This window comes from Rana temporaria, chromosome 10, assembly GCF_905171775.1.
Source record: "Rana temporaria chromosome 10, aRanTem1.1, whole genome shotgun sequence".
Taxonomy (NCBI): Eukaryota; Metazoa; Chordata; class Amphibia; order Anura; family Ranidae; genus Rana; species Rana temporaria.
The window spans coordinates 79451446-79472201 of NC_053498.1; the positions used below are offsets into that span (position 1 = coordinate 79451446).

The 20756-nt window shown below is 43.0% G+C and overlaps 1 protein-coding gene across 3 annotated transcripts in view; it reads left to right on the plus strand.

Annotated features, from left to right (window-relative positions):
* Positions 1-20756, plus strand: part of GRIK4 (glutamate ionotropic receptor kainate type subunit 4) — a 489165-nt gene that overhangs the window by 396288 nt on the left and 72121 nt on the right. For all 3 annotated transcript variants that reach the window (XM_040325544.1, XM_040325543.1, XM_040325545.1), the window contains one exon: positions 14959-15066. In XM_040325544.1, coding sequence (XP_040181478.1) covers positions 14959-15066 — 108 coding nt within the window. The remainder of the gene's footprint in view (positions 1-14958; positions 15067-20756) is intronic.

Below are 20756 nucleotides of genomic sequence, written 5' to 3' on the forward strand. Positions count from 1 at the left end.
TTTCCTTAGTAGAATTAATCCCTAGCATAAAGACTACCTACAGTAACTACCCACATAATGATTGAATGTATGACTATGTATGTATATACTGCAGGTAGTAATATCTAACGCAATATACTAACAGTAATGTTAATAAAAAAAGCTAGGTGCGCTAGTCAAAATCAACCTCCTAATGTGCACTGTGCCTCAAAAGGTATACTACAAACCTCTAGAACTTACTAAAACATAAGAGTATAAATATAGGAAAGCTCCCAAAATATCAGAAGATGACACACAAGAGGGAGCTAAAAAAAAACTCTCACCATAAGAGTAAAAACACCCACCTCATGAGACCACAATAATCAGACTACTGAGTCCAACGGGTTCTTTCCATGCTCTTGTAAACATTGGGGAAGAGACTGTTTACCTCTTGCCTTAAAGTGGATGTAAACCCGATTTGTATTTTTTTTTATGTCACAATGTACAGTATAAGATTTCCTATCATCTGTGCCCAGTCTTACCACACAGAGTTAATCCAGCTCTGAGCAATCCTTTTTTATTTTTCAGTGAAATAAAACGGACTTACAGAGAAAAACCTTAGTCCGTTCCGCCCCCTTGCTGTGAGTGACAGGTTATTTACATATCTCATGCACTAGCCTGGAGACAGGCATTATTTTTTAATTCCCACCCCCCACTCCTTTTCTGAAGTCATGTGGTTACTTTTCTTGATTTTGACTGGATGTTAGTGATCATAGCAGGATTCAGTGTAAGGAATACATAGGAAAAATGCATGTTGACAAGGGGAGTGTGGAGGAGGGAGGGGAGTCTACTGACATCACAACTCCACCCACAGAGCTCCAGACAACAGATCCACCCACGGAATCTGCAGTTTTTCAGTTCTTATAACAGACAGAGGGGAGACATTTGACTGGTAAGGATACATGCAGGAGGCATGTATATCCTTATAGATCAGCACTATTGCAGTAGTTTAGAAAGGATGAGAGTGGGTTTACATCCACTGTAAGGATACTGCGTGTATGCTCCCCAAATCTGGTTTAAAGGCATCTGGAGGTCTTACCCGCATATAATAGCCCACAAGGGCAAAGCAGGCCGTATAAAACACATGATAAATTATTGCTGAAGTAACCTTCTGCAGATAGGTTGAGCAGTGGGATTGCTGGTGTGCCATATATAAGGTACACACACGAGATTTCAATAGAGGAACTGGCAATTTCCAGGTTTGGAGTATGACAAGCTCCTGGGCAAATGAGGTGCTGGTTACGAGGGGCATGTTTCACAGGAAGGGTGCAATACAAAAAATGAAAAGGAAGTTAAAATTGCAAAAGGGTAACAAAATAAAACAGAATGAAGGCATAAAGAGATCAGCTGGAGGGAGAAATGGCAAGAAAGTATGCAGAAAAGTAATATGCAACAGGACTAGGAGCAAAAAAGAGTAGCTACAGTCTTACAAAGCACAGACAGCCATTTACGAGAGTTTTCAGTTCCTTTAGGACTGTTCCATTGACACACAGTTGTGCTCATAAGTTTACATACCCTTGCAGAATTTATGATTTCTTGGCCATTTTTCAGAGAATATAAATGATAACACAAAAACGTTTCTTCCACTCGTGGTTAGTGTTTGGCTGGAGCCATTTATTATCAATCAACTGTATTTACTCTTTTTAAATCATAATGGCAACAGAAACTACAAAACTACCCTGATCAAAAGTTTACATACCCTGGTGATTTTGGCCTGATAACATGCACACAAGTTGACACAAAGGGGTTTGAATGGCTATTAAAGGTAACCATCCTCACCTGTGACCTGTTTGCTTTTAATTAGTGTGTGTGTATAAAAGGTCAATGAGTTTCTGGACTCCTGACAGACCCTTGCATCTTTCATCCAGTGCTGCACTGACGTTTCTGGATTCTGAGTCATGGGGAAAGCAAAGGAATTGTCAAAGGATCAGCGGGTAAAGGTAGTTGAACTGTATAAAACAGGAAAGGGATATAAAAAGATATCCATGGAATTAGGAATACCAATCAGTAGTCTTCAAACTCTAATCAAGAAGTTGAAAATGAGGGGTTCTGGTGAAACCAAACCACGGTCAGGTAGACCAACTAAAATTTCAGCCACAGCTGCCAAGAAAATTGTTTGGGATGCAAAGAAAAACCCACAAATAACTTCAAGTGAAATACAGGACTCTCTGAAAACATATGGTGTGCAAGATGCACAATAAGGAGGCACTTGAATAAAGATGGGCTGCATGGTCAAGTCGCCAGAAGAAAGCCATTACTACGCAAATGCCACAAAGTATCCCGCTTACAATACGCCAAGCAGCACAGAGACAAGCCTCAAACCTTCTGGCACAAAGTCATTTGGAGTGATGAGACCAAAATTTTGCTTTTTGGCCACAACCATAAACACTTCATTTGGAGAGGAGTTAACAAGGCCTATGATGAAAGATACACCATTCCTACTGTGAAACACGGTGGTGAATCGCTGATGTTTTAGGGATGTGTGAGCTACAAAAGGCACAGGAAATTTGGCACAGGTAAATGCAGTATGTTATCAAAAAATACTGGAGGAACATTTGCATTCATCAGCCAGGAAGCTGCACATGGAATGTACTTGGACATTCCAACATGGCAATGATACAAAACACAAGGCCAAGTCGGCCTGTCATTGGCTACAGCAGGGTTCTGGAGTGGCCATCTCAGTCTCCTGACCTCCAATATCATTGAGCGACTCTGGGAAGATATCAAACGTGCAGTTCATGCAATGGGCAGCTTTACCATCTGAGACGATAAAGAGCCTCATTCACAAATACCACAAAATACTTCAAGCTGTCATTGATGTTAAAGGGGGAAATACACGGTATTAAGAACGGGGGTATGTAGACTTTTGATCAAGGTCATTTGGCTTGTTTCTGTTTTCATATGATAAACACAGTTGATTGATAACAAATGGCTTCAGCCAAACACTAACCATGAGTGAAAGAAAAGTTTTTGTGTTATCATTCATATTCTCTGAAAAATGGCCAAGAAGTCATATATTCTTCTCATTACCTCATTAGCTCTTTCAGGTGGGTAAAGTATAGCAGTTATGCAGTCTTAGGCCTCGTACACACGATAGGTTACCAAAGGACAACGGTCTGATGAACCGTTTTCATCGATCAAAACCGATCGTGTGTGGGCCCCATAGGTAATTTAACCATCGGTTTAAAAAAAGCCAACTTGCTTTAAATTTAACCGATGGATTCCTAACCGATAGGTCAAAACCGATCATTAGTAGGCACGACCATCGGTTAAAAATCCAGGCATGCTCAGAATCAAGTCGACGCATGCTTGGAAGCATTGAATTTCATTTTTTTCAGCACGTCGTTGTGTTTTACGTCACCGCGTTCTGACACGATCGGTTATTTAACTGATGGTGTATGGGCGCGACGGACCATCAGTCAGCTTCATCGGTTAACCGATGACAACGGTCTTTCAGACCATTCTCATCGGATGGACTGATCGTGTGTACGAGGCTTTAAACTTAGCTTTAATATCTGTTACCAACATGTTGGACATGTTGTACACAAAACATTTTCGTTTCTAGAAAATAAGTCCAGGACTTAAAATATATTTAAGGCTAAAATTACATTTTTCATTTTGGAGGAAGGATAAACCCCTACTGTCAGTTTTTTTTTTCTGTGTATCATTAAAGAGATTTCCATTTACTCCCTGTCTTGTAGACTCAACAGGTAATAGGAGGATAGCTTTCCAATGTGACATAAATCCCCTCTGAGATGGTTGTCATGGGAAAAAGTGTCCCCATCCGAAGACCGTTGTTCTTGTGGCAATTCAGAAATTTGGATTTACCACTTTCATTTCTGTGACATTGGTGGTTAGGACAATTAGAGAGAGTGTATCTCCATATAGGGAACACAGAAAGCAATAAAACCCTGACAGTGGTTCCAACCTCTCACTACTCTATCCACATCTAAAAAAAAAATGCCTTTATATATATACTTCAAAGTAGCATTTGTTCTAAGAAATAAAGACCAAAAGTTCATTAGTACTAACTGGTTTTATAATACAGAGATAATACATGCATTTGGTATGTGCTGTGTGATTCCAATAAGCAGTGTACAAAAAATGTGATATGCTAATATGGTGGCTATTAGTTGGAAAGGGTATAGCGCATACCATTGTGAATTTAGATTGTAGGGTAATTGTTCTTCCTGTTTTGAACCTAAGACTAAAGCAATTTTCAATTATCTGGTCTTGACCACCAGGGACACGTGAATGATGTGTACATAGTGTTCTCCAGATTGTTCAGTCAGACCATCAGTGCATTCCATGAACCAGTTTCTTGAAACTGGCCAAAAATACAGGGAAGCGATCATGAGGGATCTCTTATGGTTGCTAACAATTCTTATAGTAAGTCAGGGTTGCATAAACATATAAGGACCTTTATGTTCAGTTTTAAATCTCAGGGATAACTTTTTAATGTTTATGGCACCAACTTTGAGAATCCTGTAGAATATTGTAATATCTTTAAATAGTAGCACATTCTTTTTTTTATTAATTTTCAGCTGGATCCAGCAGGTAAGGTGGCCATCTGACAATGCACCAGGTACACATGCATTATGTTGATTTTATTATTTGTTTGTTTAATTTGCTTGTTTGCAATAATTATACAACATGATACCTTATGTGTTACAAATTTTATTAAAATAGCAGATAACTTACCCTAGTTACTATACTTATCACAAAAGGGAAGTATTTGTTTTTATGTATTGGTAACAAGCTTATGGAACATTGGAAAAAAAGTCAGAATTTCTAACAAAATGGCATAGTAATGGCATTATAATAATAATGTAAGTTCAAGCTTTTTTCCAAAGCTGGATCCAAGATGTGAGTTCAAGATTACTTTAAACTGAATGTAATAATTCACACCAATAACAAAGCATATTTAAATACAAATCTGAACCAGCACTAAAATGTATAAATCCAAGATCAAAGTCTGTAGGGTTTTATAAACTTTCACCAGATCTAAAGGCCCATTTATGGGTCAAATGAAGCCTGATGAATCAATCAGTCAAGTGTTTCTTCTCCTTATTTCTTCACCGTCCACTATATAGTGTAGCATGCTTTAATGGCTTCACAATCCTCAACAAAATATTGTTGTGCTCACATTATGTAATTGTTTTAGTGCCAACAATCACCCAGTGCTTTTAAGGCCGTACACACGGTCGGACTTTCGTCCAACAAACTTCAAAATCTGCAAGTTTTCACATTTGTCCGACTGTGTGTACGCTCCATCGGACCAACTTTTTCGGGTTTCGACAGACAAAAAGTTCGGTCTGAAAACGGACAAACTTTACAACAACAAAAGTCCGATGGTGCCTAGTCCAACCGTGTGTACAGCAAAGCCATCAGACTTTTGTCCGAAGTACAAACACGCATTTCCAGAACCAATGTTAAAATCAACCAACAATAGCAGAAGTTAACCAAAGGGTGGCGATAAAGAGCAGAAAAGACACGTGAAGTTGGGAAAGTTTTAGAAAAGTTTGAAGAAAAGTCAGAGCGTGGGTGTGGGTGTGACCAGACAACTCACTTCGGACAAAAATCCAAGGGAAAGTTTGTCGGATGTCCGACCGTGTGTACGAGGCTTTAGTGTTATTCACTCCACTTTGTCCCATCTACTTCTACCAAATGCAAACATTTCAGCCGACATATCACACATTCTTCCCATCAAAGTTCACAATCAGTGTTAAAGATACCCAAAAAAATAAAATCTAAAATTGTGTAATATTGCCTGCTTGTAACAATAACATTCCACAAATCGCAATACTCACATTTTAAGTAAAAACTCTTTAGTGCATAAAGAAACCATCGACATCCCATATGTGGAACCTCTACACCTCCATGCATCCGTACGTGAATTGGTGCACATTACAGGACCATATACCCACTGTTTGAAAAGGCTGTATAAGCAAGCTTAGTATATTACCATAACTCCACTATTCTCTTATCCCCAATATTCCTTAAGAGTATAGTAAGTAATGCCATGCAAAATAAATAAAAAAACAGGTCTTTGTGCAGCATAGTCTCCAAAACATTTATTGCATCAATATGCTTACATGCAGGAAAAAACATATAAAGCCCAAAATCAAGGTGGCTGACAGGGTATTTCTGGTTACAGGTCACATCTGACGTCGTTTCCTAAATAGTTTTTTCTAATTTACTTTTTCAAAGTATGTGAAGTCAGACAGGAAGTACTCTTTAATAGTCTATTTCTGCCCTTATTTTCATGTATATCTACCATCTTGGTTAAGACCAATCTTTTCTTTACTAAATATTCGAAAGCGGTCATCTTATAAACTGGGAACATAAAACACATAGGGCCGGATTCAGATACATTGGAGTATCTGTCGGCGTGGCGTAACGTATCTCAGATACGGTACGCCGCCGTAACTTAGGGCGCAAGTTCCGTATGCAGAAAGCACTTGCGCCCTTAGTTACAGCGGCGTAACGTATGTGTGTCGGCGTAATTCAAATGGGGATGATGTGGGCGTGTTTTATGGTAATTCTCTGTGACCCCACGTATTTGACGTATTTTACGAACGGCGCATGCGCCGTTTGTGAAAAATCCCAGTGCGTATGCTCGAAATTACGCCGCAAGTCATCATTGCTTTAGACGTGAACGTAACTTACGTACAGCCCTATTCGCGAACGACTTCCGCAAACGACGTAAAATTTTCAAAACTCGACGCGGGAACGACGTCCATAATTAACATTGGCTATGCCTCATATACGCCGAAAAAAGCCTAACGTAAACGACGTAAAAAAATGCGCCGGGCGGACGTACGTTTCTGAATCGGCGTATCTACCTAATTATCATATTCATCACGTAAATATCCTGATACACCGTCGTATCTCTGAGTTCGGCCGGTCGTATCTATGCGACTGATTCAGAGAATCAGTTACGCATAGATAATTTCAGGCTGGCCGCTAGGTGGCGCTTCCGTATTTTTACGCAAGGAATATGCAAATTAGGATTTACGCCGATTCAGAAACGAACGACCGCCCGGCGCTTTTTTTTTACGTTGTTTGCGTTCGGCTTTTTCCGGTGTATAGTTACCTCTGCTATATGAGGGGTAGCTAATGTTAAGTATGGCCGTCGTTCCCACGCCGAGTTTTGAAATTTTACGTCGTTTGCGTAAGTCATTCGCGAATACGGCTGGACGTAATTTATGTTCACGTCGAAAGCAATGACGTCCTTGCAACGTCATTTAGAGCAATGCACACTGGGATATTTTACGGACGGCGCATGCGCCGTTCAAGTAAAACGTAAAAAACGCGGGGTCAACACAAATTTGAATACAACACGCCCCCTACATCCCCATTTGAATTACGCGGCCTTACGCCGCAACACATACGTTACGCTGCCGTAACTAAGGGCGCAAGTTCTTTCTGAATAAAGAACTCGCGCCCAACGTTAGAGCGGCGTAACGTATTGGAGATACTTTACGCCGGCCGGACAGATACGCTGAGGTATCTGAATCCGGCCCAAGGTGTTCCCCTTAGAGAACCATTGGATAGGACCAAGGATTCAGAAATCTGGTTGCTATGGGGTTCCCTTTAGTGTGCCCATGAAGCTAGGATAAGGTTATGTATATTTTAATTAAAGGTAAACTATAATGGTTTGGGGGGGAGCTATAGCGCTGACATCATCATGCATGCGTGCTGGGACAAGCAGCATTTCGTATTGCTATATGTGATTATAATATCTCCCTTTGTGAGTATAATTTTACTTGATGATAATGCACTATGAATCCTCTTTCCTTTGTGGTATTTTGGGACATGTTTTGAGGATATGACCTGGCTTTGGATCGTTCCAAAACCTGCAGCAGTTGACTATCACACTTCTGGAGACTAGAGAAAGTTCTCTGTTTTTGTTGTGATATGACTGGGTGATTTCTGGGCTGTTTACCTTTAGACCTCTTACATTTTTGGGGGTCCAATGTTCCGGTAAGCAGATAGGGTTCATGTTGGTGAAAGAGCACGGCCACCATTAGGATTTCTGCCACATATAGTCCACGCATCACAAGATTTTATATATCTTCACATTTGTTGCAGAAGTGGACTTTTTGCATGTTTTGAGTTGACACATCAACCTCTGTTTTGTTGCACTAAATGTATTGTATAATGTATGCTCATTTTAACTTGCACATTTAAACAATGCACTCATGCATTTATGCAATTATTTAAAGTCACATATCCTGGCATTTGGGGATGCAGTGTCTCTGATTTAAGTTTGTGAGATTCATTTCTTGCTTCTCTTTTGCACTATTTTTGCACAATTGTAAAATAATTTCTACACAAAGGTATTAATTTTTATATATAGATTTTATATGTATACAGTATATTTTAAACCAATACGTTAGATCTATTTTTACTATAAATTTACATGGTTTAATTTACAAAAATAACTTTTAAAGTGGTTGTAAACCCACTTTAAAAATAAAAAATAAAAACCACCATGCAAGGCATAATGAGCTAGTATGCATAGCATACTAGCTCATTATGTAATACTCACCTGGAATCGAAGCCCCCGCTGCGGTGCCTTACACAGCACTGGCTGATGACATGTTGTCCCGGAGTTACTTCCAGGTATCGCGACTCCGGCACTGTGATTGGCCAGAGCCGCAATGACATCACTCCCGCGAATGCGTGCGAGAGCTGCCAGTGACAGCATGACCTCCTTTAGAAACGGTACTATCTTCCCTCTAAAGACTGTAGTTGGGAGGAAGATCAGAAGGGGTACCTACGCTTTGAAGAGGGTTTTCCGCATTTATAGTTTGTCTCTTGCCTCCTTTTTTGATGAAGAAATGTGATGAAGAAACGTGATACTGTATATGGATGTAAGGATATGCTTACATCCACATACACCTTGTATTTTATATTTATTATATGTTTGTTATTATATATACTGTATATTGTGACGCATGTAAAACCTTCCTGGTTTCTTATGGTTGTTGTTTTCTGTCAGGAATATTATATGGGTATTTGATTGTCTTGTACTTTTGTTATATCCTTTTTTACTGAATAAAAAAAATTGAAACTAAACTATTATAGAAGTTGATGAAAAATATATCTGTATTTGGAATAGGGTTATAAAATACTACAGGATTCAAATGTTATTAAGTGTTTGGCTAGAGCTGTACAATTTTTTTTCTGCTTTGAGAGGAAAGATGAAGCCATGCTTGACCTTCCATTAGAGTTATGTGAACTGTTTTGCATTGCCCCTGCAGAAGGTGGACAAAAAAGATTTATTGGCTTTAATCAACAGGATTTTAATATTATTATTATTATTTTTATTATTATAAAGGATTTATAGCACCAACAGTTTGTGCAGTGCTTTAAATCATGAGGGCAGACAGTACAGTTACAATACAATTCAATACAGGAGAAATCAGAGGGCCCTGCTCGTTAGAGCTTATAATCTAAAAGGGGAGGTCAAGAGATACAAATGATAATGACTGTGGGAGATGAGCTGATGGAGAAAGTGAAAGTACAGTTGTTAGGGGGAGGCAGGATAGGCTTCTCTGAACAGAAGGGTTTTTAGGGATTTTTTAGGGATTTTAGTGGGAGAAAGTCAAGCAGATTGATGTAGGGAGTTCCATAGGACTAGAGAGCAGGAGGTCTTGGAAAGAATGAAGAGAACAATTTGATTGGTGTTTTGAGACTAGGTTAGTGATGTTACTGGGGACAAGGTTGTGTAAGGCTTTGTAAATTGTTAATATTTTTTATTTAATTCATTTGTGAGCGAATGCCGGTGGAGGGATTAGCAGAGAAGGGTATCATAAACTGAATGTTTGTTTAGATGAATGAGTCAGGCAGCAACCATGATGGATGAAGGGGGGGATGTCTATGTAAAGGTAATCCAGTGATGAGTGAGTTACAGTAGTCGAAGTAAGAGATAACCAGGGAGTAAATTAGAAGCTTTGTAGTGTCACTGGTTAGGAAGGGGGAGGAAATATAATGAGCTCAGTTTTGGATAGATTGGGTTTGAGGAAGTGGTGTGACACCCAGACTGACATGTCTATTAGTAAATTAGTGATGTATGAGGATACTGATGGCGTGAGCTGAGGGGTAGAAAGATCGATTTGGGTTTCGTCACCATAGAAGTGGTATTGAAAGCCATGGAAGTCTATGAGCTGACCCAGGGAGGTGTAGATCGAGAATCTAAAAGGTCCAAGAACAGAACCTTGTGGGACCCTGATGGAAAAAGGAAGAGACGAGTAGGAAGTGTAATTGTATGTGACACTAAAGGTGCAGTGGGATAGGTATGATGAAAACTATTGAAGAGTACAGTCATGGAGACCAAAGTCTATTAAGGAGGAGGTGGTTTGCAGAATAGTGTCCATTGGTTTAGCTGTTAGTAAATTGTTTGTGAGCTTTAGAAGAGCAGTTTCTATGGAGTGCTGAGGGCAAAATCCAGACTGAAGGGGTTCAATAAGGTTATTCTCAGTGAGGTGGTGACTGAGTCAGTTGTAGACCAGACGTTCAAGGAGTTTGGAGGAAAAGGGGAGCAAGGAGATTGGGCATAGGTTGTTAAGATTGGCGGGGACCAATGAGGGCTTTTTAAGTATGGGGGAGACTATTGCATGTTTTGAAGAGTTGGAGAAGATGCCAGAAGACAGGGGTAGATTGAAGATGTGAGTTAGAGAGTATACGATAGTCAGAGGGTGACCATAGTATTTGAGAGGGAACCGGGTCCAGAGGTCAGTTGATTAGGTGGGGTGGTAGCAACCTCACCTATCGTAAAGGGTTTGAAGTACTCAGTGTATGTGGGCATGGATGTTAGGTGGGAGAGGTATCTGGAAAGTGGAGATCTCATCACAAATTGTATTACTGTATTTTTTGCTCCATAAGACGCACTTTGTCCCCCCCAAAAAGTGGGGGGAAATGTCTGTGCGTCTTATGGAGCGAATACTGACCAGCAGAGCCACTAATAGGGGGATTGTTTTGGTGGCAGAATGATGCCCTGTGCATCTCTCTGCCCCAGCTAAATCCTGTTTCTCCCCTGCCTTCAGCTGCTATAGGGAGAGAAACAAAAGGCATTGCTCTTTTAATTAACATTGACATTCACAAATCACGCCCCATCCTCTGCATGCCGCCCACCTAGAGCATGTAAACAGCATACAGGTGAGCATAGGAGGCATGTAGAGGTAATCAAAAAGGGGGGCTTGAGGTGCAGAGGTGGTGTACAGAGGTGCAGAGTTGAATGGGAAGGAAGGGTTGGAGTGCAGAGGTTAGCAGAGTAGGGATTTGGGGGATAGAGGTTAGCAGATGATGAGTTAGAGGGGCAAAGTTGTACTGAGAGGGAGATAAGAATGCAGAGATTAGTAGAGAGATGGCGGTTTACTGTAAATACACCTGTTTTATGGCTAGTCAGTGTAAATGTCTCAATTACATTGGTGCTTGATCTAAATGCTCCTGTTGTGTTGGGGTCAGTGTAAATGTCCCAGTTACATTGGGGATCAGTGTAGGGTGCCCCCTTACATTGGATGTCAGTGTAGAAATATTATTTGGTTATATTTTATTAAATATTTTAGTCCACCATTTGGTTCAGATTTTTTTTTCATATTTTCCTCCTCTAAAACCTAGGTGGTTCTTATGGTCAGGTGCGTCTTTTGGAGGGAAAAATATGGTAATCTTATTTTTTAAGTGATTCGTGATTTCCTGGGCAGTGAGTGAGTTAGTGGGTGAAGGATGAAGAGTTAAAGGTAGGGAAGCGTTGACAGGAACTGGATGAGAGGGTGGTAATGAGAGTGATAAAATAGTTTGTTTGGCAGTGAAGAAGCAAGAATTGTCTTTTTGCAGGGCAGATTTATATTGGTTGAAGTTTTTCTGAGATTTAAACTTATGCCACAGATGTTCAAGAGTAAAGCTATGTTTTTTGAGACTTTTGGTGTCATCTGTTTGCCAAGGTTGTAGAGGTCTGGGCTTGATTCTATGTGTAGTGAGAAGGGCAAGCATGTGAATAATACAAGATCAAGGGTGTTGCCATCAGATTAAGTAGAAAATAGACATATACAGTGGGCTTCAAATGGTGAGAATGACAGAGAGGTAGGAGAGTAAAGAACTTAAAAGGTGTCTTGTTCAAACATACTTGGCTTCCCAACCATAGACTGAGGAGAGATCTCCTGGCAGTCTTACCAACCCCTGGAGATAATTGACTCCTCTGGGACTCAGGACAGGAGGGCGGGTGGGTCTTTCCCACTCTCCTTCCTCCCTCCTCCATCCTACCTCTCACCCCTCCCCCAATCCTCCTTTATGTTCTTCCCCCCCTTATAATACCCTGTTGCCACCACCTTTCCCCTTTAAAGCGAGAAAACATACAAAGAGACAGTATATCTCTGCTGTATACATTTGAAGCAATTAAAACAAAAAACAAAAAAATACAAACAAAAAAGTGCATTGTGGGAATAGGAGGATTCCAACTTAACCTCCCTTCCATCCACTGGGTCTGGAAGAGTGAGTCCAGAGACCATCATGGAAGAGGGAAGCAGAAAAAAACAGTGTCGGATTCATGGAGCCAGGTTTCAGTAACCGCAAGTAAATTAAAGGCATTAACCGAGGTCAGTTTGTTGCAGACAGAGCAAGGATTCCCAAAGGGCATAGGAGAAGAGGTTTTGGGAAGAAGAGGAATGGAAAAGAATTTGCGTGGTTTGCGATTGCTGCCAGAGGCTGTGGGGAGATTGGGTGTGTTGGGTACAGTTAAATGATGAAGGCTCAGAGTTTGGGGATATATCTCCAGAAATTAGCAGAAGCAGAAGGATGAGAGAGGTAATATTGGAGCGTGATTTGTGAGGCCAAGTGAAAAAATCTTTCTAGTTCGGCAAGGGAAGGTCCAATCAGTGGGTAGTTAGCTAAATAAGATACAGGTTGCTTCTCTGTCCAATGGAGGCCTGAGAGCGGTACTATAGCAGCCTCCTGTTCCAATATGCACAGTTTTTGGAGGTTGTGTTTGCACCAATTTATAACCCTAGTCAGGTGGGCCGCCATTTAATGCAAAGCTGGATCAGGGGAAGCAGAGCAAACCTTTATTATCACAATCAAACTGCAAAAGGGCTAAGAGGTCAGATTTGTAAAGATTGAGATCAGCCCATAATTTAGCTAAGACACTAAAGAACAAAAAGAAAATCACAATAATGTGAACAGGGCTATAGATGGTGAAAGTAGCCATGTAGATACATAGTTTTCCACAAAGACACTGAGAGCAGTCAGTCAGTATTCAGTTTTAGGTGGATATGAAGCAGCAGCAACGTAGATGCAGAGTTTACCTGTGATTAAAGAACCCAATTATTTGAAATACGCCCAGCATATGCCACCCCAGCCATGTGCCCCCCCAGCCTAGGATGACCATGCAATTTGCAACAGTCCAGCATTTTGCAGGTCTTTCCTGGGTACCTTCTTTCCTTGACAATACAGTGTCCCGGAATGAAACTGACACAGCCAACCTGCACAGTGCATTCTGCGCTTTGCCCAATTAGGGCGCAGTAAAATCTGGTTGTTAAGGAGAGGGACTGGGAAGCCCACCATGGCGTCCTTAATAATGGGCCATCAGCTGTCAATGGGCTTCCCCGTTGTCAGTTAAATAATCAAAAAAAATAACTGCCGATAAAAAAAGTGAAAGAAACCTGTGTTTTTTTATTAATTTTAACACTTTTTTGGTAAATGGGTAGGGGTACAAACCATACTCATTCACAATGGTAGGCAGGATCTGGGGGCCCTCTTGTTAAAGGGGGCTTCCAGATTCTGACAAGTCCCCTGCCTGAATCCCCACACAACCACAGCCCAGGGTTGTGGGAAAGAGACCCTTGTCCCCATCAACATTGGGACAAGGTGCCCCAAAGCACCCATCCTCCCTATGTTGAGGTAATGTGGTCTGGTATAGTTCAGGAGGGGGGCACTCACTTTTTTGATTTTGGCATGGGGTCCCCCTTAAAATCCATACCTGGTATGAGCTGGGGGGAGAGACCCCACACCTTTTTGTCTTTATTTTTTTTATTTGCCGGATGTCGGTAATTTCCCTTCTCATGTAAGTAAATGAAATGATTAGAGGGAGTTACTGTATCTATATAGCCCAAATTGGGGGGCAGCCTTTATGACAACCATGATCCCCCCCCCCCCCCACAGATGCAATCAGTGTGCAAATGCCCCGCTAGGGACAGTAAGTGTGTTTAATAAAACACTGGATTTCCAGCTACAAATAAAGGAAAACAAGGCTGAAAAAGAAAACAAGTGCAGCCACTACATCCAAGTACTTGCAAGCTTCAATATATTATATTTTTGCTTTTAGGTGTAGATTTCCTTTTGCTTTTACATAGCTAAAAATCCTTGATATGATCTATGTTACACTTAATTTTTCTACTAAAATTCTACACTGTGATGTTGTGTTCACTGTTACCACTGCCAGCAGAGGTATATCCTGAAGGTGTGAGATGTACCATTTGGAGTACCTGTATTACTTGGAAAGCCTTGGTTCACTTGTAACAGTACATATAAGGCACTGAATACTAAAGCTACTATTATATGATTTAAAGAGACAGCTCGTCTATTCTCTGTTTATACAGAATACTAGAGACCAAAGTCATTTGTCTTTAGAGGCCACGCTCACTACTTGACATTTATAATCAGTGTTGCTCTTTTCCGGTTTTGTGAATTTCATGGTATGGCTGTTGGATTGGTGCATCGCTTGGCACACAATGCACACAAAGTTAGGGAAGGGGGAGTGAGTGGGAAGAAGGGGGTCATTTGTTAATGTGACCTGCTGCTACATCAGGTTGAGGATCAAATACTCATTGGCTTGTGATAATATACTATATGTTTCACTTATTTAAAATTTGCTATCCCAATTAATTATTTTGCTTTTACCTTTACATTATATACTTGTACATATTTTTTTCTTTCCAGATTGGACAATGGCATGTCACTAATGGTCTATCTATGGACAGAAGACACTTCTTCCAAAACATTTCTGACAGTTTGGCTAACAAGACATTAATAGTCACTACTATCCTAGTAAGTCTGCACATTTCCAGTTATTAAAGTGAGGATGATAATGTAGTGCTACATATGAGTCACGGTAACACTATGTGTACCCATTAGGGTGTGACCATATAGTATGTTATAAAAATGCTACGCAATAAATACCCAGCAAAGTAAACAAAAACGTGAAAAACAATCAACAAAATTTCAAATATTATCAAAATAAGAAATATAGGGGCAAATCCACAAAGCAGATGTGCCGACTTAACTCGAGATTTCTAATTTTACTCCGCGCGTATCTTTGCGCCCGATCCTCAAAACGAAAAATCCGGTTTTTCCGTCCTACTTAAAATAATTACTCTGGCGCATCCTCTGACGCAAATTACGCTAGTCACGCCGCTTTATTTGATAGGCAAAGATGCAAATGAGGGAGATAGGGCGATCCTCAAAATTAAGTGTGTGCGCCGTAGATTACGCCCTGTGCGCCGTAGATAACGCCCTGTGCGCACCTGTTAGTTTTCTGGAGCAAAATTAGACTTTATAAAAGCAGCCCTAATTTTACACCAGCCCTGTAAAGGTCTGCTGAAGCAACACCATTTAGGAAGAGCTGCCAACACTTCTTTGCTTGACTTCATTGTGACTGCCAAAATGCCTGGGCCATCAATGATTATAACGGCACTCGCCACTTTACAGGCGCAGAGAAGGAGGAGGGCACAGAGGAGGAGGAGGAGGGCACAGGAGAGGATATACCGCCCACGCCAAGATCTCTTTGGCATGACTGCGTCTGAGGTCATTGGCAACTTCAGATTTAACCAGGAAGCCATCCTGGACTTAACCAGGATCCTGCAGGATGATCTGAACACCCCAACCCAACGATCCCATGCCCTGCCAGCTCACATTAAAGTTATGGCCACCCTGCATTTTCTGGCCACTGGGTCTTTTCAGAGAACATGTGGAGGTCTGGCTGGGATGGTACAGTCCTCGATGAGCAGGTGTGTGCACCAGGTTGTCCCTGCAATACTGAGACGCATGGGCAGTCAATTTGAAAAGCCCACCCAGGAGGACCAGCGAATGAAGAGCATGGCTGATTTCTATCAGATTGCACGATTCCCACGGACCATCGGGGCCATTGACTGTACCCATGTGGCACTACAGCCCCCCCATGATACAGAGCACCTGTTCAGGAATCGCAAAAACTGGCATTCCATCAATGTCCAGGTAATCGTGGATGCCCATGGCCTCATCTGGCATGTGTGTGCCAAATTTCCAGGTTCGTGCCATGACAGCTACATCTTTAGGCAGACCAACATAGCACGTGAATTGGAGCAGAACGTGTATGGAGACAGCTGGCTGGTTGGTGAGTGACATGTGTGTCAGGTATGACTGTCCCCCCCCATGATGCAGACATCACATGGGGCACATGCATGACTAATATCCTCCTGTCTTTTGCCTTCCAGGTGACTCTGGATATGCCCTGGGCCCTCACATGATGACCCCATTCAGGAACCCCCAAACCCCAGGAGAGCAACGCTACAACGAGGCTCATATTCGCACCCGGGCAGTAGTGGAGCGTACTTTTGGCCTGCTGAAGTCCCGCTTCAGATGCCTGGACAAGACTGGGGGTACACTGCTGTATTCCCCAGACTTTGTGTGCCAAATAATAGGGGCTTGTTGCATTCTTCATAACTTTGCAACGAGAAGGGGACTGGAGATTAACTTACGTGCTGACCTGACCCCCCACCCAGGCAATCCCCCCCTAGCCCACTCTACCCGGTCTACTGAGGGCACAGTAGCCAGGAGACGCCTGGCAGAAGGCATCTTTTCTCAGTAAATGGCCAGAAATCATGTCACAATGTTATTATTTCTTTTCAATGCAAACGCACATGAATTATGTGACAATGTTATTATTTGTTTTCACTGCAAACGCACATGAATTATGTGACAATGAGAATGTTGCTTTGCACAGTAAACGCACATGTTTAATGACACATTGAGAATGTTTTTGTCTCTGGAAACGCACATGATTTATGTCACAATGAGAATGCATGAATGCACACCACTGTGGTCCCTAGCACAAACACATCACATGCACATCGAATTGGATTAGATCCAAGTACCCCCCCCCCTTTGGTACTTGGGAGCAGTAACGCCCCGCCACGGCTCCAATTATGTCACTGTGCATTCATACACCATTCAGGAACCTAGGATGACTTCTCCCTGGTCCTGGGGATCCCTTCTCCACCAAAACTGAGGGTGACACCCTTATTTTGTCAGGAATGCCACCCCCCCCCACATTCACACATCATTCACACACATAAACCAAATCATAAGTACAGTATAATAACCAAAATTTTTAAAGCGAAAAAAAAAAAAAAAAAAGTACCCCTGGTATTTAAGTCCGGCGGCGAGTGCTCCGTCTAGGCTGCCCACGGGCAGGGGCACTGGCACGGCCACGGGCACAGCCAGGGGCACCTGGAGGATCTTCACGGGGGGGGAGCAGGGGAGGGAGTATCTTCATTGGGGGGGGGGAGCAGGGGAGGGAGTATCTTCATTGGGGGGGGGAGCAGGGGAGGGAGGAGCCTCCCCTGGTGTCTGACCTCCGGCTGGCCTGCCCTCCAAGGCCACTGCTATCCTGGTCAGGCAGGCAGTGATGGCAGCCGTATTGGCCTGGCCAGCCCGTGTGTTCTCCTGCACAGCCCGGGTGTTGTCCTGCACAGCCCGGGTGAGGGCAGTCACCTCCTGGCCCACGCCTGTTGTGGCGGTATGCAGGGACCACAAACAGGTGATGACACCCAATGAATTGGTGGCCACATCACTGAGTGACTCCCTCATTACATCCAGGCTGTGCTCCATCTTGGCCATAGTTTTTTTGATGTCACCCAGACTGCGGGTCTGCTTGGCATTGTCCCTCAGCAGACTGGCCGGCATATGCTCAGACCCCACCCTGGTGTCCTGGGTCGCCATCCTGCCTGCCCCTGAGGCTTGTGGCCAGGTAGGAGGGGATAGAGTGACCCTTGTGGGTTGCGGCATGTTGTGGGAGGGGCTACCCCTGATGGTGGCCTGACTGGTGCCAGCCTCTGGGGGATCCTCTGGGGGATCCTCTGGGGTAGCCTCTGGGGTAGCCTCAAGGGGAGCCTCTGGGGTAGCCTCAAGGGGAGCCTCTTGGGTAGCCTCAAGGGGAGCCTCAAGGCTAGCCTCAAGGGTATTGTCAAAGGTCATCAGATCTGTGGCAATAATGATTTCCCGGCCAATCTGGAGATCTTCTTCCTCCTCCCCCTCATCCTCCTCCCCCTCATCCTCCTCCCCCTCAGCCTCCTCATGAGGGGAGGTTTGGCCACTCCCCTCCCCTGGGGACTCCTCAGCAGCCTCCTGTCTTTGGGGTGGTGCAGCAGCATGGCCTGATGGCCCAGCAATCTCCTGGTCATCTGTGGAAGACACCAAACAATCACAGGTTTGAGGATCCACACACTTGGCACATGTTCCCTTCCCCCACCCACACATGCTAATCACCAAATAAAAAAAAAAAAAAACCTTACCTGGCCTCACAGGAACATCAGACTGATAACCAGGCAGGCCCACCACCTGCTCTGGCTCGAAACACCGGGCCACTGCCCATTCCTCCTCAGTCAGCCGGATGGGGCATGGTCCCCCTCCTCCAGTGCCCCTCCTATGCGCAGTGAGCTTGGCCACCTTATTGCGGACCACGCTCCTCAGATCATTGATCTTTTTCTTAATGCCAGCGGGGGTTCTCGTCTCCCCTCCCCCAGCCGCATTTATGTGATCTGTTATTTTGGCATAGATCCTCTTCCTTTGGGCCGGGGAGGTGTTCCGGCTATCAGGCCCATGTAGATATCTTCCATATTGTATGACATACCTGGCTAGGATTTGCTTTTCAAAATGTGAAAAATTCAGCTTCCTGCGTTTGGGGGCCATCACAGACACCACCCAGCAACAAGAAGCCAAACAGTACAAACACACAAAAATACACACACAAGCAGACAGCTACTACAAAGTCAAATACAAACACACAAAAACCAAACACAAAATCCAAGCAGAAAAAAAACAAACAAAAAAATTAGCAGAAACAATCAAACAAAAATTACACTTATCACAAACAAACAACAACTACTATCTACTACTCCTCCAACACTTCTCTATCAAACACAACTTACCAACAAACACTGACAAACTAAGAGCAGAAGCAAATTGCTCATGGAAGGGAACACAGGGAAATACTTTTGCAAATGAAGTGTGTTTGACTGGAGCTAGTTAAGCACAGTGCGATCCTCAAACTAAGTACACTTGGCCTTTTACCTATCTCACTGATTGCGCCAAGCAAAGTTCTGCACATGCGCAGTGAGCAGCAGATTCGTGCGCGCATGCGCAGTACGGCCGGACCTTCATTTGCATGGGGTCACGGCTCATTACAATGAAGCACGCCCACTTCCTTCCCTCTTGCCATAACCCCGCCTTACGCCTCCGAATTTACGTTACGGCAGGCGCACTTTTGGGCGCAAATGCGCTGTGGATACGGCAATTACGACACCAACTTAGGGCGCCGTAACTTAAATGACATAAGTTAGAAAAAACTTATTTTGCGCCGCTGGCTGTGGATTTGGCCCATAGTGTCCATCATAAATAAATGTAATCAAAAAGATGTCATGAGATAGAAGAAAACATCCCAACGGAAATGTTCAGATGAATGATGAAATACATATGCGCTTACCAGAGGCGTTGGACCCGACTGTCATACAACAATGGATCGATTGAGCTTAGGGTGTCCCAAACGGCTGTTCCACAAACGTGTCAATGAGAATCCAATGAAGGATAGATTGGCGACCTAACCAAAAAGGACGGATGGGCCCAATGTTCCTCAGCCACAGATTACTCTGATATGCAAGACCCGTCTAAGTTGTTGATATGGCAATCATAGGCATCCACAGACATCTATGTGTACCCGATTCAGGCAAGCAGCAACCCTGATAAGGGTGTTAAAACCAACTGGAGAGAACTCAAAAAACGTATCTTCCACAAATTCATGTAAAGAGAAGAAAAAAACAGGGGGCTCCAATGGTGTAGGTCAAAAGGAGGTTTTAATAATAAAAACCAGCATACATGATAAACTGATCACAGTTCATAAATTCTTAAAAGCAATATGGGGAGCAAAATGCAAAGCTTTGCATTTTGCTCCCCATATTGCTTTAACCTCCCTGGCGGTAAACCCGAGCGTGACTCGGGGTTGGTTTTTCATGTTAGGATCGGTAACCCCGAGTCACGCTCGGGGTGGACGTGCAGAGTGTGCAGCGGCGCGGCTTACCTTCTCGCTGGATCCACAGGCAAGTTACTCACCTTGTCCCTGGATCCAGCGATGCCACCCGCTGTGTGAGCGAGCGGGACCTCCTCGCTCGATTCACAGTCTCCCCGTGTGCCGCCGATCTCCGTTCCCTGCGACGTTACGACGCACGGGAGCGGAGAACGGCGCCAAATTCAAAAAAGTAAACAAACACTTTACATACAGTATACTGTAATCTTATAGATTACAGTACTGTATGTAAAAAATACACACCCCCCTTGTCCCTAGTGGTCTGCCCAGTGCCCTACATGTACTTTTATAAAAATAAAAAATGTAATTTCTGCCTAAAAACTGTAGATTGTCCAAAAGTGTCCCTTTATGTCAAAAATGGTTTTAGATCAGCTAGAAAACAGCGATAATAAATTATAAT